The following is a 26314-nucleotide window of genomic DNA, read 5'->3' as shown; positions in this document are numbered from 1 at the left end:
GTTAGAAACAAGATCAGTCAGGAATGGATTCTTGAATTCTTGGATTAGACTCCAGCTTTGTTTTGCACTAACTTTTACCTTAGTTGTTTCTCTTCAAAACTCAGTATTTTAAACTTGTAGAGATATTTGACTCGCTGTACTAATGTCTTTAATCTCTAGAATTCCAGTAAAGTCTAAGTTCATTGTATAGATTTCATCAAGATCTAGCTTTTTTTGAGTTATGTTTTCTGCTGTTGATTAAGTGGGAGACAGGCAAAATTTTAAATAACTGCTGGCATTTAAGCAGCACCTTCTTTAGTTAAGTCTCTGCATTGTTGAGGTAAGAAATGCTACTGTTCATGTCTTTTTATTTTTGATCACATCTGGTGCTAGTACTGTCAAAGCTAAGTATTCATTTGCTAGGAACATCCTCAGGAACAAAAATCAGTTTGGATATAACATAACGAGGTCAGGCTAACAGCTAATTCTTCCCTACAAAGCAGACATAGGAATGCATTTTTTTTTAATCCAGGAACACCCTCTCCCCCTGCTTTTCCCCTGAAACAAAATGGGTAAATGGCAGTCCTCTTCTCTTTCCTTTCCCTTACACATAAGCATGCCCGAACACTTCTGTTTAATAATATGAGTACAACATACTTATGTAGTTCTGCAACTTATTTCTGGAACTAGAGTTAATTACCTCTATTTATTTATACAGAGATAAAGATCCATGAGACTCTGCTATTCTTGTTTATCTCTCAAATGTGGATTAGCCATGATGGGTTACTTTCAAAGACCAGTGGTTTGTCAAAAATCAAAGCACAGCCAAAGGGGCTGATTGTAACTGGCATTTGCAACGAGTCTTTGAAACTATGCCACTTGTCAGAATGCATCTGGGGTAGGTGCTGCTCCACTCTGTGAGGGAAGGCAGCCAGGAACTGGCTCTGATGACCTGGCAGGCAGAAGGAGCCCTGCTGGGGTTTTGGAGCAGAGCTGTTTTGAAGAGGCTTCCACTAAGGCTGTTTTTAGGTTGCTTCTTCCCACCAGACCTCATTGGCTGTCTTGCCTTGAGCAGGGCAGGCTAAGCTCCCCTGGGGGAGTGTGCTCTGCTGTGCACAACTGTGCTCAGCAGCTGCAGTTTATGCTTTTGAATGTTGTGCCTTTGATATTTGCATGATTACAGGTAGCCTTGGAGGCCAGAAGAAAAATGCCAACACTGAAAATAGTCAGAGCAGTCCTTGCAGTCAGTTGGTTCTGATATTCTCTTCCCTTCCCCATGCTGATGGAGCACACAATCTGCTTTGGAATGAAAAGCTTTGTCAGCCATCCATCGATTTGATATTTGTTTTTCCCTCTCCCTTTTGGCTGGTGCATACTCGTTGCACTCTATGAAATTGGCTTTAAAAGAATCTGTGTGAATTTAGGGTAAATGTCACTTGGTGCTTTAACTGTACTTGTTCTATGTGTCAGTTTAGTTTAAATATCTTTAAAAATAAAGCTGTGCTGGTGAAGATCAGGAAAACCTGAACTGATTATTTCTTCCTAATCTTTAAATAAAGGGAGACTAGGGTCAAGGACCAATGAACAGAGATCTTGGGGCTTTTGTATTTTTTTTACTTATAGTGATACCCTTCATGCTAGATATTTTCATATTATAAAATTATTTTTAATGCATGGCTTAGATGAATTTCTGCACCTATATAATTCTCTCTGGATTGGAGTGCATTTAGATCACATTCTGGTTTATTTTTTTGCTATTAATTCTGTTGAAGTAGTGGAGTTACTAGGGGGAGGGGGAGGCACAAATGAAGATAACAGAGGGAAAATTAGGTAATGAGTTGGATTTTGATCTGCTTTGTAGTACATGTGATCTATTACTGCTTTTTCATTTGAAATTTGATTCACACGTCACATTGTGGACTCACAAGACCAAGAGACCTATGGCAGGTATATGCTTATGTGAATATGGTATGGAGGACTGTGTTTGGACAAAAGGTGGAAATTTCTATTATCACACCACCTGCTGAAAAGCAGGGAATGAAGCACTGAAGTTAAGTAAAAAAAAAAAAAGAAACCAAAACAAAAAAAACCACACAGACCACCACTGCACCAGATTTTTCATTTGTATATGAAGAAGTAAAGTGGTCAGATCTTAGTTTCTCCCAGCTGGTTAAGAGGGAGGAAGAGAATTTCAGCAATCTCTAATATATTCTGCTCGCCCTTCCTCTCGAGTGTTACCTGCCTGGGTTAACAAATGTAGTAACTGTTTACTTCTGTACCAATCTAAAGCACAAGGTGCCTGTTGTTGAGGAAAGCTCTTTTGGCATTATGATCCTCATGGCTGTAAGGGCCCCATTGTGTTCCTGTTATCAGGAACCGTGTCTGGGTTAAGCTTGTTTGAAGGGAATTAGGACGTGTGCAGGGTTTGTTGGTGGTGTGGCAGACGCAATAGCTACGCCCTTCTCTCTGATGCAAGGCACAGTGCAAATGTTTCCCAACACCTCAGAGTGACGTTTTTGAAGACCTCTTAAGGTCAACTGTAATGAATTTAATCAGATTAAAGTTATAAGCAGTTTTCAAAGGGAAATGAGGTGGCTGCTCAATTTGGGGTCGGAAAAATAATTTTTGCTCACTTTATGCAAGGGATATCTTGACTACAGACTTGGGGCAGCAGTTGGAATTGGGTTTGCTTGTTGCTTTGTAGGAGATTAAGCTTTTTAAATATTTACAGCTACAGAAACTTTGTCTTAAACCAGACCTTTCAAAATTTCAAATAAAAGGATGTGAATTGCTCAGAAAAGAACTTGCCTTTTAGGAAGTGAAATTTTAGAGCTGACAGGTAACTATTGAGACATCAACTATGTATCCAGTAGATACCTATATATCTATACCTCTTCTAGCAGATAACTGGTAGATGCTGTGTACTGAACTTCCTAGCAAGCGAGTTATGATTAAATTAGGCTGCTGAAGTCTGTCTCTTGTAGTGGGAACCTTGCTAGCCTAATTTCCTATTCATGTAAAATGAAAGTATGCACTTTGTTTGTGTAGTTGTAACATACACACACATCCTGGATAATTCTGGAGGGTTGAAACTGCCTGAAAAAAAAAAAAAGCTTCAGAATGCATTGGTCAGAATGAATTGAATAATTTGTTTGCTGTTGTGTAACATTTTGACAGTGTCTCTGAGAAAGGATTACAAAGTCCCCACCATAAGCCAATGGGCTCATTCTGAAGAGATGGTAACTTGGTTTCATTCCTATGAAGTAAAATGTTAAGTTTGCCTATAAACATTGTTCATATTAGTCATTGCATCATAAAAGGCCTTTATGTGTTCGTGGTGATTGAGTAAATGGTGCTATACTCTGAGAAAAGTTTGCAGGAGTGGTGCTTTCATGTGAGCAGCTTTATATATAACATAGTATGAAAGAAGGTCTAGTAACTGTAGGATTTCCAGATTACTTTGACAGTAGTTCACCCAGAAGAGGATTTACTTTTCTCATTAATTTAGGTTTTGAGGGGTTTTTTTAAAGTCCAGTTCACCAATACCCAGTGTAAACCAGCAGTGTTGGGAGATTAGTTCTATCCCATGTTCCTTGTGCTTTTGTTCCAATTCCCATTTGCTGCCTTGCAGAGCTGTTATATTTATTATGTGAATGTGCCATGGGGTAATGTCAGCAAACAGCCTGGGTTTGGAAAGCTGAATCTCCTACTATCAAGTTTGCTGCTTCTGTTGCTGGTGTAGTTTCCTGGTGGGGGAAGCTTTCTGTGCTGCTGCCCAGATGTTTTCTGATTAAATGCCACCTGACATGAGCTGCCTGTTTTTACAGAAGAAAATTCTCTAAATCTGTGCAGGGAAATTACTGTAGTAACTGCTGGCTACAGTGTGTATTTTGCATATGATATGAAGTGAACTTCAGACTTGTCCTACAGCTGGATAGCTGTATACAGCTTGTACATCTCGTGTACCAGTTGTAAGCATCACTGAGTTGAGCATGAGTGATACATTAACAGCTTATTTAAAAAGGCATGAGCAGAACAGTTTTCTCAGGTATATACTTAATTTGGTGGGGTTTCTTTGGTGGTGTGGGGGTTTTTTATTTGGTTTTTTTTTTTTTTTGATTGCTTTGGTGTTGGTGTTTGGGATTTTTTTTTTTTTTTCTTTTTTTCAAAAATTTCTAAGTCTAAGGCTCCTAAGTAGGAAAAATGAGGATTTGTTCTGCCTGATACAAGTAAAGTTCTGGCTGTGCAGGCTGGATATATGACAGCTGTCCATCCCCTGGTCTGCATGTTGAATGACTGTGTGATCTTTCCCTAACCTGTTCTGGTCAAAAGAAATTAACCTGGGAATGATCTACTGTGCAAACTCTTTCAAGCTAATTGATTCATTTTTTGGCTGGACTGTGTCCCCAGGCACCTCTGATGACAGAGGGGAGGCACTGAAGCCCTGAGGATTGCACTCCTCAGCTGCAGATGCTGCCTTTCCGCGCTGGTCGTACATTCTGACAGGACAGCTGTGCATATGCATGTGTTAGTTATGTAACTATACTGCATGTTCCTACTCAGATTGACACCTTTATCTCCCTTGTATCTCTTTCAAGCTTCTGTAACAGAAATAGATTACTGTTTTTTTGTTTTCCTCACTTCATAAAGGCATCTCTGCTGGAGCCAGTGTTGGTGGAGCTGACTTGTATGTATTTGGTTGTTATAAATTTCCTGCACTGTTGATAATTGACTAATGAATCAAACATAATGTTTTTCATTTGAAAGTAATTTCTGTTAGGGCTTGAAAGTGTGAACAAAAGACTTTTGATCACATTTAGTTTTATGTTCTTTCATTACTAGCAAAAAGTCTATGCTGCTTATTCCTTAAGTATGGTACTTATGGTATGTTTCAATTTAAAAGACCTTTAATCCTGGCTAGACCTGACCTTGCTTCACTGACAAATGGTGTGGAAGCTATGCTTTCTAATGAATGTAAGGAACCTGGCTTTCTTATCTGCCCATAGCTTTTTCTACATTTCAGAACTTGAATCTACTGCCTTTTAAAAGGCCCCATATATTCTTCATGTTAACTTCTGGTGCTGATTTAAAAAGCTGTTTTGTTTATAAGTATTAGTATCTATGTAAAATAAAGTATTAGTATCTGTATAAAATAAAGTGTCCCAGCTACCAAAGAAAGTAAGTGGACATTATCTGGTGAGGTAGATTAGAAAATCTTTCACTAATGGCCAAATAACAATAAAAGCTCCCAGACTGCACAGCAGTACAGCATGTCTATCCATTGAGCAATTTCTGTGCACAAATAATGTAGTCAAGAGAACTTTGATTTAAGAAATAAATCTGTGTGCAAGCAGGCAGATGAAGTGGAAAACAATTCTGGTCTATAAGTTTTAGACTAATAGCTGAGATTCTAAATAGAAGCTATGTTAAATTATAAAAGTAGTTATTGATGTGTTGAACTGGTTTTTCTTTGTTCTGTACCATTAAGACAAATGTGTATGTTAATTTCATCTCTAGTATCTGGTCATTTGAAAAACCGTGTACACATGCACTTCCCACACTTTGGGATACATGGCATATCTAAGTACTGTGAATTTCTTTCTCTGTACACTATCTATTCACTAAGCTTTCCCTTTGCACTAAGGTCATTTAATCCCAGTTTTCAAAACACTGGGCACCATTAAAAGAAGTAATAGTAAGAGAAGATATTAATGTTTGAGTATTTTATTAGTGTGTACTTCTGAGATTAATCAGATAGCCTTTGGATGGCTGTTTGAAAACATTCCTTATCACCCTGGGAAAACAGAACTGTCCTCTGCAAGCACACAAGTACAGTAGGCCTAGAGACAAGGGATGCACAAAGCTGAGAAAAGAAACTGCTACAAGGTTCAGGCATGCTTAAGTACTTTCATCAAACTTTGAAATACTGAAATGTGTAGCAGTGTGCATATGTTGCAGTGTGCATATGTTGCAGTAGTCTTGCAGGACAACACAAATACAAAAAACCCCAAATTTTTAACATTTACTAAACATCTTGGAACTCACAACTTTTTTCTGCTTCTGCATAGCACCAGAATAAACAGAAGGCAGAAAATGTAGTGGTCATAGAGATCAGATAACACATTCAAATCTGAACAAAATGGCCTCAAAATTCCAGAGCCTTCATCCTGTTACTTAATTAGGCCTTGTCTACGGAAGGGGAAAAAAAGTAGTTGGGTACCTGTGTAGCCTTTTGAAAAGCTGGGAGTGGTATGTCATGGTACTGCTTACTGCTTTAAGTAACTGCAGAGAATGTGTTTTCTCAGAGTTGCTAGGATATTTATTTAATCTTTTGTCGAGCAGCTGTGCTCAGCTGACATGTTCATTTGCAAATACCCCAACATCTGCCCACCTCTGTCCCTGCTATAAAATATATGCTTGCCTATTTCCCAGCACCAAATCTGCACAAGTGACTGCACAAGTAACTTCATTCATTTTACCAGTCGAAACTCCTTTTAAAATATAAAGAAGTAATTTTTTCTCAACTAAGCTTTTATGCAATATCCACCAAGCAAATTCACAGAGCCAGTTTCCTAGACAGACTCATAGCTTACTGGAAATTAGGCAGGAACCCAGAGCCCCAAATAGGCTGTTTCTTCATGTTGACTTGCCTTAAATTTTTCAAATTGTCCCATTAAGCACAGGATGGCTGAAGGCCAAATGTCAAGCTCTGGCCTGGATGCTTTGTACTGCAAACAGACCAGTGATTCTGAGGAGCAAAGGGGACAGGCATGACTGGTATTCAGGGTGGTCTTACCACTGTTGGTGTAGCTGTAAATACCTTGGGGCCTTTACTGCCCTCATCAGAGCCTGCAGTGAGAGGCATGTCTTAAACTGAGAGCTTCTGAGAGGAAAGGCTGAATTTTACACCCAGGTTCAGTAACATTCAGTTCTCAGGTTCAACAGTCAATCAAGCTTTAACTGGCACTGAAAGGATCCCAAAGAGTTTTGGGATCAAACTCCCAGAACTAAAATGCCTTCTAGAATAGCTTGTGTTAAGAAAATGGACAGATTCTTCTAACAAAGCACTACTGAATCCTCCATGGAGTTGTCTGGAAGTACTATAATAAAATAATATTATTTGTTATTTGGCACTTTTGTGCCAGGATTTTTGGGGACCTTGAAAATGTAAAAAAACTAGCTATAGTTAGTGAAACGTATAGTCTTTGGCATCTTTAAGCAAATGAGCTTATTTGAGGCTGTATACAATCTGTCTGAATGGGAAGGAAGATGGCAATGCAGACTATAACTTTTCATATTAGAATTTATCATGAAATAATTTATTTTTTAAATCCAAACTTTTTCTAAGTGACTTTTTATGATTGGCATAGCTTATTGCTAAATTAAAGCTGTCTTAAGGTTAAGCTAATAATAATAATGTTGTCTTATACTTTCTAATTTGTAATGCTGTGACAGTTGCATCCCATGCAAATAGTAAAATGGATCCATTCCTTTTCTGCTATTCCTTTCATACTTGCCAACTGATTTTGAGCATTTACCCGGGAAGGTATTTAAGTCACTTTCTCCTTTTGTTGCTGTGTTCCCAGGATGCCAAGTGCACGACTTTGGAGATTTGAATTTCACTCAAGTTCCCAACGATGAACTGTACAACAACCTGGTTTTATACCCGCGGTCAGTGGGCTTGGCCAGCCAGATGTTGGCTGATGCAGTGAGCAGAGCAGTAGCTGCTGGACACAGATGTGTGACTTTAGGAGGTGATCACAGGTGAGCTGATCTAAAAACAATTAGTGGTTCATGCTGCAGGTCTTGGAGTGCAAGAATTTAATTTAAAAAACAAGGGGAATTGGGGAACAACTCAGGGGTCATTTCTTGGCAATACCTTAGGGATGGGCTTTTAGGTGGAACATAGAAGACAGCAACAAGAACCTTCTCAGACAGTACTGCTTAGTTCCAGACTGGTCTGTGATCAGTTGTGTAGAGACACAACTGAGGTTTTCCTCTTTGGGAAAGTTTGTGCCATCAAGTTCCTTCAGAGGAACTGCTCAGTTTCTTTATTGCTGAATGTTTAGTGATGTGTTTCTTTTGCTCATCATCTCTTGGGATAGGTTTGTAATGCCTACACACAGACAATTTTGCAATAGATCTTACAACATGAATCTTTTTCCTCTTTTTCACTAACCTTTGGTCTGAGAATTGGTTGAAGATGGTAGGGCATGTAGGAAGGAGTTGTGGGGGAAGGTGTCAAGAGTAGAATAAGAAAAGGCTAGATTTTCTGGAGCACTTGGACCTAGAGCAGGTGAAGATTAAGTGTGTGGGAAGGGTGACAAGCAGAGAGCTCTGGCTTATCTGTCACTATTGCCCTGTAGTTACTTGGCCTCCTGGAATCACAACAGTGGCATGCCATACAGTTTGTATGGGATTCTCCCTTTATCGTCACAGATATCTGATGTGTGGAAATGTTATGACATGGCTGACTGAAGATGAGAGACTCCCCGTTGTCCTTTAGTTGTTCTGATTGAGGAACGGTGACTAAAGACTTTGTTACTGTACTTCCAGCTTGGCACTTGGATCTGTCAGTGGCCATGCACGGCAGTGCCCACACCTGGGGGTGATCTGGGTGGATGCACATGCTGATATCAACACGCCTCTCACAACTCAGTCTGGAAGCCTTCATGGGCAACCTCTCTCATTTCTCCTAAGGGAGCTTCAAGATAAAGTGAGTATCCTGATTGTAGTTATCCTACATGACAACCTCAGAGCATTGCACCATTGCTGATGTGAGGTTCTTTCTTACCTGCTCCAAATGCAGATCTTTTCTATCAGAGTACAAGGAAAAATATGTATTACTGTGTGTGTACACATGCACATACATGCACACATATATACAAGTGCCACAAACACAGGTAAACACAGATAGACACACTTAGAGACACCAATGAGAAAAAGCTTTTCTTTGTGTTTGCACCCTCGTGAGCTGCACACAGCAGCTGTGGTGCTGTTCCTGAGTCATTGAGTGGTGTTGTTGCCCAGGCTGGGCAATGGCAGCACTGCTACCAGCTGAGCAGGAACTTCCCCTGAGCCCAGCCTGTGAGAGCCCAGCCTGTGAGAGCCCAGCTGAGCTCACCTCCAGAACAGCTGGTTCCTGCATACCTCATATGATGCTTCTGCTTGGTTTGGCTCTTCCGTGTTTTGACAACCTTGAGGCCTGACAGGGGCTGTTCCTCTATGATCTCTCCTAACTGGCTGCTCTGGTGTTGGCTTCATTGCAAATATTACAAATCAAAACAGCTGTAACTGCCTGCAGTGAGCTTTTAAAGAGAGAGCCTTTTTGTTGGAAAGAAGTCAAATTATCAAAAAGAGCTGTTTCCTGGGGCACATGGAATGTGCATGGCCCGTTTTTGCTGCTGTCAAGGTGCTGAACAGTAGGCTGACCTAAGGCTTAGGTCCCCTGCCTGGCTTAGCTGTACAGGGACCTGCAGCACCTGTGCAGTGAACAGCCGAGGCCTCTGCAGTAGGGACTTCGATACAACAATCTGCTTCTGCTGAAGCTTAGGCTGGAGAGTGAGAGCAGGATCAGCAACTGCATCTTGAGAATGGATGCTGGAGCTGCAGAAAAGCTGACTGCATTGTGGCACTCTGCATTGCTAGTATTTACTCCTAATTTTCTCGTTTTTCTGGCAAATTTGGGGTGCTGTGTTGTGGGAAGTATACCCTTTCCGAGCAAGAACAAGCATGTTTAAATCTGTATGGCTACTGAAGATACCACTGCATCAGTTCCTGTTCAGCATGGCAATACTGCATTCATCTCATAAAGATCTTCTGCTTTTTCTCCTGCAAATTCTTTTGAATTATTTCCATCCACAAGTCAATAGAATCATCTGGTGCTTTTACATACTTTACTCTTTCTAGACATTTTTATGTGGTCTCTACAAATGTGTTGGAATTCCCAAAGTAATGCAAAACTAATGGGGCTTTTTGGAACACCCCCTGAACATGAAAAGATTAATATCAAAGGTTACTGTATTTCTACTTTTTGCCCATAAGTTAAAGGGGGTGATATTTTTTTTGTTTGTTTGTTTTTTGACAACTGTACACACTTTCTCAAAGGAGATAAGAAGAGAAAGAGAAAATTTTGTAGATTTTAGAGCTCACCTACGGTGAACAGTGTATGGCTTGGTGAAAACAAAACTAAAGTTCTGTGATAGCTGAGGAAGGAGGGGATACTGGTCTGCTGGGTTCCAGTTCTTGAGCAGCATAGAAAAGCAGTAATTTTTTACACTTATTGGGATTTTTTGACATGCAAAAGTATACCTGTAAGCTTTCTGGGGTCAGTGGGGGAGCAGGCCTTTCTTGCAAGTTATGAAGAAAGAATAAGATTAGCCTATGCTTAGTGGCAAGCTACTCAGTCATGGTGATGGTTATGGGATCTTGTCACAAGCCTACCTCAACTCCAGCAGTCTGGATGCCTCTGCAGAAGCAGCTCACACAAGGCCTGGCTGTACAGGCGTGTGCACTCACTCAGGGGGGCTTTCTTACCCTATTGCATTCCTGTTTAGAGGGGGAAAACTAACATGAGTCATGCTGGTACCACGAGGCTTCTACAACAGTATGAATTTTTAAACAGCTCTTCAGCAGTAGCAGAATGTGCCTTTGACAGTGGTTTGTCAGCTAATACCCCTCTGACTCTCAGGAGCAAACCATTATGTGTGCAAAAGTGCATATGGCTCACCCTAGTACTCTCATCCAGTACAGCAGCTGAGTTGATAATGGGACAAAAAAAAAAAATTATCATCCTCCTTTCCTGACTGCTTCAGGGTTCCTGGAACCATCTAAACTCACAAACTGCTATTAACATCTTCCCATGAAAATGCCTGCACCTCTGGCTTGACTATCAGCAACTCCTTTTCCATTGTAACAAAGCAAAGAACCTGTCAAAGGTAGTTAATACATTCAATTTTATTTATTTACAAAGAGGTGTAAAGTAATTTGCAGTATTAAATCTACTGAATCATTAGTACTAGAGAGTATCTGACAATGTTATCATTACTATGCTCAGTTTGTGATGATGTGGTGATCATGAATTTTGCATAACTCATTTTTGAAACCTGAATTTGTCTAGTGGTCTCCAATTCATTTATCCCTCTTCTTAATTTATGACTGAAGAAGTTTCAGGTCATTGACCTAGAGTAGCAAATACTTTATAATCTATGCTAATTTAACCTAATGTAATTAAATATAGCTATGGATGTGTTCACCTTTAAAAACATCCAATATCGTAATTAGAATAATTAGTAATTGAGAAGTCTAAGACAGAAACAAAACCTTCTAGCTGCTTGATAGCTGTGTTGGCTGTAGCCATTTTCAGAGCTGGGAGGAGAGACATTTGAGTTAATTTAAATCACTCTTAAAATTAGTAGATATTACTAACTGAAAGGTTTTATAATTCTATACCATAAATACCTAATTACCAAAGCTGAAAAATTATTACCTCATAATCTTTCAGTTGCTGTCCTAGACCTACTCTCCTCAATTCTGCATCAAAAGCCAGCATGATGTAGCCCACTGTGGAGGCCCAACTTCCTGCCCTGCTTTTTCCCCCTCTTTTAATTTTTTTTTTTCAACTTCCCACTTTGAATTTATCCATCTTTAATATTGTTTTTGTAAGTCTGCATGACTTTGGTAGTTCTCCTAAGAAGATACAGCTGCCTTGGTTTTCATTCATCCACCTAAGCATAATGAATGTACTGGCTAAGTTACAGAGCATCCCCATTAAGTGCCCTGGGTAAGTGATCTACCTCTGGGTATCTACTTTAGCATTCCTCCTTACACTCACTGATGCAAATTACCTATTGCTTGTGGATTCAGGCTTTTTAGTCCTCCTCTTCAAACTGGAAAATGTAGAAGAGTTAAAAACTTAATCCATTAACATTCAACTCAGATAAAGTCATATCACTTTACCTGAACTGAACATAGGAATGAAAGTAAGGTCTGATTACATCAGCCAAACCCTCAAGTGCAGAAGTTTATCTATTTAGAGAAAGAAAGGATGCTATAAATCAATACAAAGTTTTCAGGGAAGCATTTTCTTAAGTATGTCATTAAACTGACCTAATACCAAAATTTTGCTTGCAGGTACCACAACTTCCTGGCTTTTCCTGGCTAAAGCCCTGCCTTTCAGCATCTGATATTGTGTACATTGGTTTGAGGGATGTGGATCCTGCTGAGTAGTAAGTTTGTTTAGATTAAATGATTTTTGTAAAAGCTGAAATAATAAGCTTGAAATCACATCCATAAGAGTTGCTAGATTTCAGCTTAAACCAATAATGATTGCTTTAAAAAATTATTTTCACAGCTATATTTTGAAGAACTTTGACATCCAGTATTTTTCCATGAGGGATATTGATCGCCTTGGAATTCAGAAAGTTATGGAAAGAACCTTTGAACGACTGATGGGCAGGTAACAAATTATTTATCTAATTTAAACTACTCTTGTTGAACGTCTGCTTTCCTGAAAGTTACTTAAGTGAAGGTCCTTGCTGTAAGGTGGCCGTACAGAACTGTGCCAGTGTCCAGTACATAGGGAAGTCTCAGCACTGGAACCATTTCACAGTGGCTGGCAGATGGCTGAGACAGGTTATGACTCACTACAGTTGTGGCTCTGTTTTATACCATTTGGTTCTGTTCGGTAATTCTGCATTTTCTGCAGTCTGACAAGATGTTTGAATCAACTCAGTGTGCAAGATACACATTATACTTTTAAAAATACATACAGCAACTTGGCAGTAACTTGAAACGAATTGTTGGTATGGGAGATGGAAGCATTTGATGCCTTCCTTCTTGGACTGCTCACACACAATGTCCTGATGGCAGCTGCCAGTGCCAGTGAGGCTAGTAAAGTTCACTGTAACCACTCCCTTACTGCAGTTCACTACTGCCACCTTTGGGACCCTTGTTCAACCTTGGGGAACCAGGTCAGGGAGCAAATCATGCTAGCAGATGGGAGAGGGTCACTTAGAAAGGGTAACCTTGCCCATAGGTTAGAACCTGTGCTGCATGCTGCTGTATTCTAAAGGTGTGCTCACCCTTCCTAGCTGCAGCTGTGCCAAGTAAAGAAGATGCTAATCCAGATGCTTCTCCTTACTGAGCATCTGCAGTAAGTTGGAAGTATGCAGTCTGCCACTTAAATAATTCATGTGAGTGACAAGCAGTGTCCAGTTTATTAAGCTGCCATCAGCTGGCAGATGATATAGTAAGTAAGTAACATTTTAGTTTTGAGAATATCCTTTACTACTTCAGCAGCTAAGCTGCATGGCAGGGTTTGGATACAGCCTTTAAGTATTGACCTGAAAAATGCTCATCCTGATGAACTGGCAGTGAAATCCTTGAGCTTGGTGCTTCCTCCATCCTAGCTGCCATGCTCATCAGTGTTTCAGCCTTCACCCTGGCTTTCTGTGCAAAAGGAGAAAAGGCTGGATTGTACCATACACTTCTCTACATCATTCCAACTAGGATGACAAATACCAGTTAAGATGGTTTGAACTGAAGTACTTGTCTTCAGCCAAATCCTCGCTGAGTAGACATTTTTCTAATGTATATGAGACATGGTTCAAGGAGCTTGATGCTACTTTGCTGATTAGCCTAGACAGTAAGAAATGCACATAGAAAAAATTTAAGGCTCTAAAATTGCTTTTCTTGTTTTATTCTGTCTCAGGAGACAGAGACCAATTCACCTGAGTTTTGACATTGATGCTTTTGATCCCTCACTGGCTCCAGCAACGGGGACTCCTGTTCTAGGTGGATTAACTTACAGAGAAGGCATGTACATCACAGAGGAAATACACAACACAGGTAGGAGCTGACCAGCAGTACGGGGCTAAGCAAGGACAGGACAAACTACCCAGAGTTCATACTGGTTATGTTTTTCTGGTATAAATAGACAGTAAGAGTAGTCAAAGCAAAGGTGCCTGCAAAGTCAATTCAGCCTGCAGTAAGGGAAAAAGAAGTCCTGTGACTGGGCAATTCCCTTGGTGTTGGAAGTATATTAACCATCAACAACATCAGCTTAGCAAAAGAAAATACACAATATGTTAACAACTAATGTCAAAAATGTGTAATACTGTTCCCTAATCCTAAACACATGAGGTGAGATGTGAAAATGGGCATCTGGAATAAAAAATTGGTGCAAACACTCTTAAATAGTTTGAAGTTCCAATCTAGGATTCAAGACCAACAAATCAAGCTTTCAAAAATATACTCAGTTGATTCAATATATGAGGACTTTTCATCTTATTACCATCAAGTTTTTATTTAATATGTTTAAACAATATTATTTGCAGTAAAAGAAGGTTAAAAAAATCCCAACCAGACAATAGTCTATATATTCATGAACAGGATGGAAAAGAATACGAGTTGAGACTATTTTATAACCCCTTACTTTCGGACTAGGAGAAAAAATTTTCCTCTCATAAATGTGTATGGAACATCAAACATTTTTCTTGAATGCTGAAAGCATGAATGAGTGAGGTAGTGATGATGTAAGGAAAAACCAAATTAAAAACACAAATTTTCATCTGAGAACAAACCTCATCCCTCAAGAGCCAATCTTACCTGTCTAAGGGGTAGAACAGGTCACAAACCCAAATACCAGACTTGCTACAATGAATAAAGGGCTGTGAACAAAACCTTGCAGAAGACTGTACCCTTTGTCAGAGTAACAAAGCTGCAAATCATTTTCACAGGAATGCTTTCAGCTGTAGACATGGTTGAAGTCAATCCACTGCTCGGAGCTTCTCAAGAGGCAGTGAAAGCAACTGCTCGCCTTGCAGTCGATGTGATAGCAACGTGCTTTGGGCAGACAAGGGAAGGAGCACACATCGCTTTTGATGAACTCCCAACACCCAGCTCTCCAGATGAATCTGACAGTGAAGAGCAAGTGAGGATTTAAGAATCCATGTTGGATATATTGGACACTACAGAGCTCTGCTGAGGCACTTGAGTGGATAGATTGTCAACACTTGGCAAATACTGTTAACGTCTCGATTTTTAAATAAATAGCTTTTTCCATTGATCAGTGGCTGCTTTATTACATAGCAAGATTTATTCATTTAGTTAAGTATATACAAAATGAGAGAATAAAATATTTATTACCTTCTTATTAATCTTACCAGTAGTTCAAGCCTGTTTCTTTTTACTCCCAGTCTCTGTCTTTCAAGTGTCAATACAGTTTCAGTTGAATGTGCTGTCTCATGACTCAGTTTAACCCTCAGACAGTCAAAGGGAGCAGATAGCCCATCCTGTTCCTCATCAGTGGAAAAGCTCATCTTGGTCATGAAGGTTCATTTCTTGCGAAAGAACTTGAAGTAGACCACACCGCCTAGGATGGCCAGCTCCAGGATGATGATAATTGACAGCAGCAACTTATTCGTGGTTATTCTGGAGTTAAAAAACAGAAATCCAAGGGTTTTTTTCAGCTTGTTTATGAAAGCAGATTCTAGATCCAGATCACAATCTTACCTTCCATGTTTCAGCAAGACCACACTGTGCTTTTCAAAAAGGTCTTAAGCAGAAAGGGCCAAACTCAATAGTTCACTACTCCTGTTTTCCTGGAAATCCTGATTGAATCTCCTATTTCAGCAGTAGCAGTTCTGTTCCTCTTCCCCTGTCCCGCAGAAGGCAGATCATTGCTGTGTATGTGCCCACTCCTTCAGTTAAGCAAAGAGGCAAACAATACCTGAAGTCCTGTGCTAAAAAACCCTCATTGTGGTGATTTTACTTGTAACTATGTTGTTGAAGAAAAACTAAAATCCCAAAATAATAAAGTACTTTTACTACTGAAAACTAGACAGTTATCACAACTTCTTTTAGCAATGGGCATAAAGGAAAGGTTGTGAGGAGATATATACCTGCTGGGAATACAATCTATGAACTGGGTTTTTAAGGCTAATTAAAACAATATAGCTGAACTGCAAATCCACTTAAGAAGTCAAGGTTTTAGCCATCACAACAGTACATGGTCCGGCTCAGAGTGTCTCATGGGCCAGCCTAGGACTAGCTGCTCTAAGGCACTGGTGTGGGCTAAACAGATTTCTCTGTGTCATCAGGCATCTAACTTGCCCAATGCTGCAGTGATTTATGGCACAGCTTTTCCCAACCTGAATGAGTGGCATCTGAAGGCACCATGAGCAAGTCACTGTAACTTGCTTCTGTCCTCACCATGGTTTGGATGGTTAAAGACCCCACATCATCCTGACCAACAGCCCACATTCAGTGCTGTTCAACAGCCTGTACTCCATTAAGCATTTACCAGAGAGGAAAACACACAAATTAGCATCTGCATGTGGGCAGACATTCTGTTTACACATTCCCTAGAACCTCCCTGCAGTCCCAGCTGACATTCTATTTTTCCCCCTAAATCCAGCAGGCACCAATGCTCCATGCTGCTGTCAATCACACCACTCACCTCCGAGACATCGAGCGTAGAATCTTGCGACTCTTGCTCAAGTTCTCACTTGTATTCACCAACTGAGGAGAGACAGAAGTTACTTGTCAATTAAACAAGCACACATCAACTCTGGAAAGATGCACGTGAAAGCAGCTGGTGTTGAAATACTGCAATGAATTATAGAACCAAGGATGACCATGTACTCTCAAAATTGAGACACAACGTTGTTTTCTACCCACAATACCAGCTGGAAGTATTACCTCTTTTCTAAAGAGAAATTGAGACTTTTGTGTATACTTTCCCTTAGATACATACAAAGATATGCAATTTGAGACCACTTTCTGCCTCTTTAATTAATATACAAATATCAGAAAAGTGGTATTAGCTTCTTTCATTGTTTCATTTCTGTTAACACCAGAAGAAAGTGACAGATGTGTTCATATCAAAGTGTTTGAAATGCTGCTTAAGTTCTATCAAAGAAAGAACTGTGTTGCACGCAGAGGTCTAAGTGACCTAGTGGGTACAAGCTCTGAGCTGTTAATGGATAATCCATTTCAGCTTTGTATTGCCCAGAAATGAAATGCCCAGCATACCCAGTCAGCTATTAAGAAACATGTAATGAAGCGAGGTCATAGAAAACTAAAAAAGGTTTTGCTTCACAGACACGATTCATGATGCATGGCTACTGGTCTCCAGGTAAGATTTCACTATTCTACTTCCAAACATTCTAGGGAAATGAAGGGTAAGCCAGGTCACTTTTATCACAGACACCTGCCTGCATAATTCCTCTGTAGTTTAACATGTTGCCCTCAACTGCAAAACTGCTTCTGTGTTTCTTTGCACTGAGATGCGCTGGACAAAGCTGGGAAGAAAACTATCAAGTCCATTCAGAGCTTAGTAGATTTCCAATCTTCACTATGAAAGAACAAGAAAGAAGAAAGTCTGCTTCCAGTTGGAATGTGTGGTTCACACAATTCCACAATTCATTGCCAAAGAGGCTCACAATATAAGTCACAGACCCCGTTTAGTGATGAACACAGCAGTGGTGGGTTAACAGTTGGACTCAATGATCTTTGAGGCCTTTTCCAACCCAAACAATTCCATGCTTCTGTGAACTATCTGTTGAGAGACTGTGACACCTGAAGGACTGCACTATTTTTTTATTAGCTAAAGGACAAAAACTATACCTACAAATCTTAAGATCAATTTCCTATCCTACTTTCTAACCCTGATTTTGGAACAGGACAAATCAAATTCTGACTGAAATTACCGAACTACTTAAACAAAAAAGCTACAGGCTTTCTTGCAATGAGTAGAAAGAACTCCCAAAATCAGGGTATGGTTTTTGTTTTGGCTGAATGGCTTATTTGCCAAACTCGGTGTCCCCTGAAGTCAGTCACCTAAAAGCTTTACACTTGGGATCCCTTGCACACACAGAAAATCCCAACAGTTTGTTAGTTCAAAAATTAAATTGTCAGTTTTGCATATGTTTGTAAACAAAACAAGTGAACTAGTTTTTGAAGCTTTCAAAGCAGAAGCAGAGCTTCTTGAACCAAGGATGAGGAATAGACATCTTGTCTGACATATTCTCCCTCTCTGCAAATATTGGAAAGCTAGTAATTAAGTCATTCCTCTTCTACTACATTTACTTTCATTACAAAAATTTGCTAACTGCTTCCAAAATCTTAACTTTAACTAGTAAATGAGGCAATTCCTTAACAATTTTCTAATCTCTAACTTTTTCAGTAATGCTATTTTTTCTAGCAGATCTATAGGTCTAATCTCCCATCTTGCACAGACACAGCAGCAGACATTTGACCACCATGCTTTGGACCCTTCTACAGTAATTATTTTTCTTTTATGAGAACAACTAGAAATGTGGCAGCCTGAATTTGGTCTGTAGAGATATCCAATCGGATGACTATGCCTAGGAAAGTCTCTGAGAGTAATTACTGGCATACAGTTCCCACTAAGTAACATCAGATTGTTTCAAAGCAATGCCCAGTTTCCTGCTTACCCTGCTCTTGGTGCGTTCCAGTTGCTCCCGCTGCTCCCCGAGTTCCTCGATGATATCCGTGCCAATCTGATCGGTTTCAGCCGCGATTCGGTGCGAGCGCTCGATGCTCTCACTGGCTCGGTTCAGACTGTCTGTGCCCTGGAGAAGCAGCACCCTCTGTGACTGCAGGTTAGTCTGAAAAATAATGAAAAACTATTAAAGCACCAAGACAGGAGTATTGGGCTTGTGACATTAAAAAGTTAGAATGTGACTCCATAGGCCATCCCTTTGTATTAGCTGTACATACTTCTTATGTTAACTGATGCAGCCCAGTTAATTTTGGTCAAGCCTTGTCCACCATGTAAGATTATGGCCAAATCTGGTTAAATCTCTAAAAAGGATACAGCACTGAAGAGTTAAAACAGTTCCAAAAAACTGTCTTTGTAACAATTTACTTTTCCATCAAAGAACATTTACATGAAAATAGTACCTTTCTTTTCCAGATGCTAACTTTTATGTCCATTCACATCTAAAGTCAGCCTTATTTTCGACTTCACAGTTGGTTGCCAGGGAAATCTTTAAGAGTTTACAGTCAAAAGGATTAGGAACAAACAGCACTAACAGATGGACTGCTAAGTAACAAAGATCCTCTTTTCATGCCAGTAGCCTGGTCTAGAGGATAAGGAATGTTTGCTGACCTTGGGGTCAGAAGGTAGCTCAAAATAAAATGTTTTCTTAAGCTTCAGAAAGTCTAATCTATCACCCTGCTCTCATGTTTTAGAGTAATCAAATGCAAAAATTCCCCAAGCTGCAGCAGAAGGAAATACTAAGCAAAGAAACCCCCCTCATCTAAGGCAGAAAAATGAAAAGCCCACCTCTATGAACTTTCTGTGCACATGACAGCACTTTGAAGACAATAAGGAGATTCAGTCTCACTAGCTCAGATATCTCTAAGCCTATCAGGTAAACAAGAAATTGGTGTACTTTTTGCATTGTAGCAGCAAAACCATAGTGAAAAAAGTGCTAGAGGAAAAACCCTTATATTTTCTTAAAATTATTTACACTAAGATCGCTTAAAAGATAATTCTACCAAAGAACCTATACAATGCACAACTCACACTTTGTAAGTTTTGGAGATTAGAACTAGGTAAGTTAACTTTCTTTGCATCACTTCTGTGTTTTCCCTTCTATAGGAAGGGAAGCCTGTGGAATGATTAAACGAGGAGTTTCGGTACAGAATGTTGTGCAAATTACTAACCGCGTGGCTTTCAAGGAGTTCCATTTTGATTATATTCCTATCTTTGTTTTAGAACAGAAAAGCTCTCTTCTGAGTTCCAGGTGTTCTTTCTCCTCCCTGAGATATTCATGTTACATGTAGAGAGATATACAGGGAGTTATAAAAGCACAGAGGTGGCTTAAAGTAGAAACACTGTAAACAATGCATCTGGGACACTGCTTTTGTACAACCACAGCACAGCTAAATAAAATTTACATCTAATCCTTACACTCTGTTCATTTTCTGTGGCAAAGATTCCATATTTTGTATCGCCTTGGTTTCCACGGCCCAATCCCAAATCTGTGCTTCTCATCTCTCTCTGGAACATGGACAGGTCTCTTCTGTAGGCTCGGATTTTGCTCATCATTTGGTTGCGGAAAGGCATGGGAGCATACTTCAGTTCTTCCTCCATTTCCCGCAGCTTTAACGAAAGAAAGCATGTTGATTCTTTAAAGCACCAAATCTCGTCTTAGCAGCAGCTTTATAATCAAAACTCAGCACCAGATGAAGGGATTCACATGCTTGTGTTGGACTGGCTGAGGGGGATAACACTAAACCCCACACCCCATCTACTACTGAGTACACCACGGTACCCAATGCTGTTGAACCCATGTGCATTTTCAGATACACAACGCCTCAATAAATGCTTGATTTTTTCCCTAAAATATCACTCTAAATTTCAAAATTTGCAATTCTCACTTTCTTGTAGTTTAAGCATTTATAGGATGGGTATCACCTTTCTATTATATCTGTGCAAAAGAGACACAATCATAGGATGGTTTGCGTTGGAAGAGACCTTAAAGACCACCTTGTTCCAACACCCTTGCCATGGGTAAGGACACCTTCCACTAGACCAGGTTGAATACTGTCCTTGAATACTTCCAGGGATGGGGCATCCAGGGACATCACCCTGATGCCAGGGTGGGGCATCACCGGGACTGACTGTTACGACTTTTTCAAATGCCATGGACAGTGGCTTAGCAACTACACCAGCCAATTCCCTCATGATTCTGGGATGCATCCCATCAGGTCCCATAGACATATGTATGTTCAGGTTTCTCATGTGGTCATGAACCTTATCATCCCCTAAAGGAAGGAATTTGCTCCCACTGTCCTGGCATGGCAGTCCATTAACCCAAGAGATTACCATTGAAGACTGAGGTAAACAAGATGTTGAGTACCTCAGCCATCTCCCCATTCAGATCTATTGCATGGGTAGGCACAGCACTAAATTCATGCCCTGAACAACCAGGCTTGGCAACTGGAGTTACAATCTGCAAGCCACAAGGTTCTGGATGGATGAATTTTCACATCAACTTCTAGTGACAGTCGTAACAAATTCAAAATGCTTAAAGCTGTATGACAACATGAGCTCTCACAGTAAGAGCTCCACATCTCATACATCACCTAGAGGTACCAGTCAATAAACCCCAGTAAGTTAGGGGAATAAAGCATCATGTTCAGCTGTGACTAAAAAACAACCTAACAAACTGCACACTGAAATATGAAAAGAAAGCTTAATCCATAATGTCTTGCTTTAAAAGACGAGTCACATGGCTTTTTTGGTGCTGTTCCATATCACCTGCTGTCCAGCAAGCCTATAGACTACTACAGAAAGATCAGACAGGCTAAGACCAACATGAAAACACACAGTAGGGCAATAAAAAACCCCAGGCAGCAGATTCTCTACATGCCTGCCCTGAAACCTCTAGCAATTTTAATTGCACCTCCACCATTCTACTTTTTTCAACAAACTGAAGGCAGTTATGAAAACTGAGCATTCAAAAACCCCTCAAAAACACGTACGATTATGTGTCTATATTTATGTATGCATATAAGTATACAGAACAGTCTTAACAAACACAGACACACCTATCAGATCAATCATCAAACAGCAAAAAAATTAAACTCCTGCCTGCCAGAACAAGATCCATAAAAAAGTAACATTTGTAAGCACTGTCCTTTTTAAAGCAGCAGTCTTTTAACCATCAGGAAGGCCGGGAGCCTCACACTCACCGTCTCGTTGGCTTCACGCTGCTTCTCATCGAATTCTCGAACCAGTTTTTTCTTCTCCTCTGGGAAAGTAAAAGCAGTATGCCAGATAAACTATAGAGAAATGACAACAGAACTCCAACTCAAGCCATTAAAAACAAGGAAGCTGCCACAGACAGCTGGCTGCAGAACACCAGGTCAAAATTTATCTCAAATGGGAAAAGCTTGTTCTTACGACAATTTTTCAGATGGGACTGGGGCAAATGAGCAGAAATTGTTCTTCCAAATGCTGAACACTGCCTCTGGTAGACAAAAGAAGTAATTTTTGAAATATTTTTCTGACCTACTGTCCTTCAATATCCACTGACAGAATTGCATGTTGAAAAACATTTAGTGTGAAAGAGCAGCAAAGACACATTGGTAAAGAGCTTATAAATACATTTCTTATTTTTTGGAAACACTTGGCTGAAACTATACTTTGGATTTGAACAGAACATCAGGTCAATCTACATTTTCAAGTGAGACCTGAAGGTCCTGGCAGATCTGGCACTCTGCATTCCTGTGGTCATAAAGTACCTGAGTACACAGGATAAGCATTCCAGAGTTCTCTGAGATAAAAGATGCCACCAAGGTATCACCTCAGGTTCACAGACTAAAGCCCAAATGCCTCCCTCTTGTGGAATGACAGGAGTTGTTCGAATCAGCCAACAACACTAGACATTTTAGATGCTTGAGACAGTAATTTAGCCAGATCTGTGTACCTAAGGCTTTGGAGAGCAAAGAATGGGTTTTACTGCTGTTACTCTATTTTAAACAAAATCTTAAGGCATGCATTTTTCATGTGTTAAAAAACTATCCTATCTCTCTAACATCCACCATCAATGAAAGTCTAAATCCAAAATTTTCCTTATCTCAACTGAGCAAAAACACTTGTTCTGCAATCTTGCAAAAGCACTGAAGATGAACACCAGAGGACTCTTTTAGAGTACTGCAAACAAAGCCAAATTCTATCAGAAATCTGATAACTATGCACCTAGCTTAATTCATCTCTCTCAAAAGAGTGTTACTCAGTCTTAAATAAAATTCTAGGCAGCAGAAAATGTAGACTGCCATCTTGGTAAAACTCCTCCAATTAATTTGATTAAGGACAAAATTACATACAACATTATAAAAACATCATCACAGTAAAAAAACCTCACTTGCCAATGCCTTTTGGTAAGAACAGTCCTCTGTAAAAGAAGTAGCTTTTAAACCACTGAGATCTCAACAGAAGATAGGAAAAAAACTTGAAGTGTTCAGAACATTGGTATATAGCTCCTCTCACATACACAACGTGCCTAAGCTGTAGCCTTTCCTTCTCAGTTCAAATTCAGATAAAGCCCAGAATTTAAACTCTAGAGAACTTAAGACAGAACTAAAACCCATCATCTAAAGAAGCAGCTGTGGTCTCACGTAGCACACAGAATTATTACAGACTAAGCTACATCATAACTGTTGATATATTACACATCGGCTGGTACCAGGAAATACAATTTCACATCCCAACTTATTCAGGAGGAAATGCTGACTTAAGAGGTTCTTAAATACACTCTCCTCAACTTCCTCCATGATTTGCACCATTTGTGCTGATGCCATTGTTTGTGCAGCTGGGTTACAAGTGAAATCATGGACATGAACGCTGGAAAAAAAGCCTTTGGAAGTCAGTAATTTGTTTCATACAGGTTATTTCACTAATCTTATTCAAGCAGTGCCCTCTTAAACCCACTTTGTTGTCTCAAAGTAATGGAAACCCATCACAGATCTGGAAAAGCAACATTTCCCTGCTTTATTTTTCCTGTGCAGACTAATAAGAAGCTGCACTTATAAGCTGGCAGCCAAAGAAATGCCAGCTTCCAAAAGGCATAGAATCACGGAATGGTTTAGGTAAACCAAGCAGCTTGAGACCTTTTTGTCTACAGGCCAACAAGAAATCCAGCAATGTGGCTTGAAAACATTCTACTGGATCTAGCCGGTATCCAGAAACACCAAAATACACTGAGAGATTCACTTGGTGTCGCTCTGCATTGAACCACAACTCAAAGCACAAGGACAGAACTCCAAAATGCAGCAGCAGTGCCTGTGCCGCGGCAGCATTACCCACGTGCTCATCAACTTAAACTGACTTATGTCCCATCACTTAGAGATTCAGTTGGAAAGTACAACTAACTGAATTCATGGAGAGGAAAATACATGATTTGAAACTTATCCAGGCTGTTTCCCCTTCTTACGAATTTGGAAGGGATAAAAATGGTTGTTTCTAGAATTAGGAATCTGTCATCTTGTTTATATAGAGTGAAACAGCATTTCCAAACCTCTGCCCCTCAAAGATGTCCCAAGGACTACAGGTTCTGTGCTGCTTTTGGAGCATGTGAATTGTCTTAAAAGAGTATTCCAAGGTCTCTTTTATCACCTCCTGAATATTTTGGGATCAAATAACTCAAAAAATAAACATATACTCCCCTCCTCCTAAGTACATGAAGCAAACAAAGAACATTAAGAGAGTGGAATGACTCTATCAGATAGACAAATTCCTAAATCTTAAACTGTCTGAGAAACACTTTCAAAAAATAGTGCCAGGATTTTTGCAGCAGAAAAAAAATGCAAAGAAAAGAACAGTTGTTTTAAAATTCTTTAGCATGTCTGAAAATTCAACTTGCAATCATTTACAGTCTATTGAAAAAAAATCCCAAGTATTGCAAAAACAGTTGCCTGTAAATACTCCATTTAAGCCCATGGCTCAGAATTCATTGCTCATAACTACCACAGTGTCAAGGAGACCTGACTAAGTTTTACTTCACCAAGAAATGGATCATGCTCATTTCTATAGGGAAATAAGGATTTCTACCAGAAAAGGTATTGCTTCTTTTAAGCTTTTTATCCTTGTTGACCACTAGTGAAATTAAGTCAGGTTTGCAAGTTGTCATTTGTGGGTTTCAACACCTTTCTTGTACCAAACTTCCTGGAAATGCTGATGCCAAGGACTGTGACCCCGAATTTAACTCATTATTAAACAGAAAGTCAGGTAAGAAACAGGACATTAAGCGTTTCATGCCCTGTGTTATCTAGTGCATACTGGTACATTCTGAACAAACTGTTTTTATGATTTTACATAAAACTGATCAATTGTGGGAGAATGAACACTACAGCAGAACGTGGCTGACAGTCCTTGCCCATCACTGGCTGCTGAACTACAGCAGCTCATAACAGCCATAGATTACATTTCTCATATGAAGGGTTCAATCAGAGGTATTCAGTGACACTGGCAAAATTCTTGTCACATTGCTTCCCTTTCTGGTTCTCAGAACGCTGTATCGAGTATCAAGGACTGAATCAGAAGCACAGATCCTTACAGAGGAGTGTTCTGTCAGAGCATGTTACCCACCGGTGTGCGATAAAGAATACCCATAAAACCAGGTTGTGCGTCTAATACAACTTAAGTGTGGCTAGAATGATAGGTTTTCTCTATTTTATGAGTACACAGTGCACAAACCAGACTTTTAAAACAGTAATTTAAAATGCAAAGATTCTCCAACAAATCTACAGATGCTTCTGAGAAGTTCTGACAATAAAAACTGCTTCTATTTCTGCCAATGAGGTTTTAAATGTGAATCCAACATAGCAAATTAAAAAAGGTGGGGACAAGAACCCCAACCCCCCAAAGCACTGCAGTTGTTACAGAATCACAGAATCTATTAGGCTGGAAAAGACCTTTGCAGTCATTGAGCCCAACCTGAGCTAACACCTCCTTGTCAACTGGACCATGGTACTAACTGCCACATTCAGTCCTTCCTTAAACACCTCCATGGGAGGGTCACTCCACCACCTCCCTGGGCAGATCGTTCCAATGTCTAATCACCCTTTCTGTGAAGAAATTCTTCCTAATGTCCAACTTTAACCTCCCCTGGAGCAGCTTAACACTGCGTCCTCTTGTGCTGTCACCGGCTGCCTGCGAGAAGAGGCCGACCCCCACCTGGCCGAGCCTCCTTTCAGGCGGCTGTGGAGAGGGAGGAGGTCACCCCTGAGCCTCCTGCTCTCCAGTTCGAATACAAACAGCATGAAACAGCGCCCAAATAACGACTCCTCCTCAGAGACTGATGCTGTGAACCTAGCACGGCAGTGCTTGCCAGCGGAGTTGAAATTTGCCAGAGCAGAGGAGCTCCAGGGGAGTGAAGCCACACACCTGCAAAGCCACCAGGACACGGCAGCAGCTGAGAACAACACACGGCACGTCCCCAGTCCCTACAACTGCAAAGCCCCCCACACAAAGTCCTGAAGGGACGCTGCCTTCCCAGCTGCTCAAACACGCCTGTCTAGTGAGAAGCACCCGAACACTCCTGCCACAGCCCCGCAGCCGGCGGGGCACCTCCGGCCGGAGGGACCGCGGCCCCGCCCGTGCCCGTGCCCCGACCAACGTCCGCTCCCCCTCCTCGCCTCACCGGCCGCGCTGCCGCGCAGCCGCTCGGGGACGCCCCGCAGGTCTCCGTGCAGCCCGCGGAAGATCTCGTGCAGCCGCTCCAGGTGCTCCGAGGACGCGGACCCGCGGCCCGCCATGGCCCCACACCCCCCGCGCCCCCGGCCCTGCCCCGGCAGG

The 26314-nt window shown here is 40.6% G+C and overlaps 2 protein-coding genes across 3 annotated transcripts in view; one reads left to right on the top strand and one right to left on the bottom strand.

The window, feature by feature from the left end:
* The window catches only part of ARG2 (arginase 2), a 19902-nt gene extending 4760 nt beyond the window's left edge, over positions 1-15142 (top strand). Inside the window, exons 3-8 of the mRNA XM_068193185.1 lie at positions 7566-7743; positions 8536-8695; positions 12112-12206; positions 12332-12436; positions 13691-13827; positions 14718-15142. Of these exons, the coding sequence (XP_068049286.1) occupies positions 7566-7743; positions 8536-8695; positions 12112-12206; positions 12332-12436; positions 13691-13827; positions 14718-14923 (881 nt within the window). The 3' untranslated portion in view covers positions 14924-15142. The remainder of the gene's footprint in view (positions 1-7565; positions 7744-8535; positions 8696-12111; positions 12207-12331; positions 12437-13690; positions 13828-14717) is intronic.
* On the bottom strand, positions 10916-26314 carry VTI1B (vesicle transport through interaction with t-SNAREs 1B). Of its 2 annotated transcripts, XR_011000008.1 has the most exons (7): positions 26160-26314; positions 21709-21767; positions 19922-20113; positions 18438-18611; positions 16439-16500; positions 15144-15411; positions 10916-13428 (listed from the first exon to the last, which is right to left on the bottom strand). XR_011000008.1 is itself a non-coding variant. In XM_068193187.1 (6 exons), the coding sequence occupies exons 1-6, from the start codon at positions 26272-26274 to the stop codon at positions 15315-15317; spliced, it is 699 nt and encodes a 232-aa protein (XP_068049288.1). In that variant the 5' UTR covers positions 26275-26314; the 3' UTR covers positions 14266-15314. The 2 variants fall into 2 exon arrangements, 1 of the variants encoding a protein (XP_068049288.1); XM_068193187.1 differs by lacking the exon at positions 10916-13428 and having other exon boundaries at positions 14266-15411.

The sequence above is a fragment of the Anomalospiza imberbis genome, chromosome 6 (genome assembly GCF_031753505.1).
Source record: "Anomalospiza imberbis isolate Cuckoo-Finch-1a 21T00152 chromosome 6, ASM3175350v1, whole genome shotgun sequence".
Taxonomy (NCBI): Eukaryota; Metazoa; Chordata; class Aves; order Passeriformes; family Viduidae; genus Anomalospiza; species Anomalospiza imberbis.
Note: the sequence above shows the minus strand (reverse complement) of the source record. Positions and strands in the feature narration are given on the sequence as shown.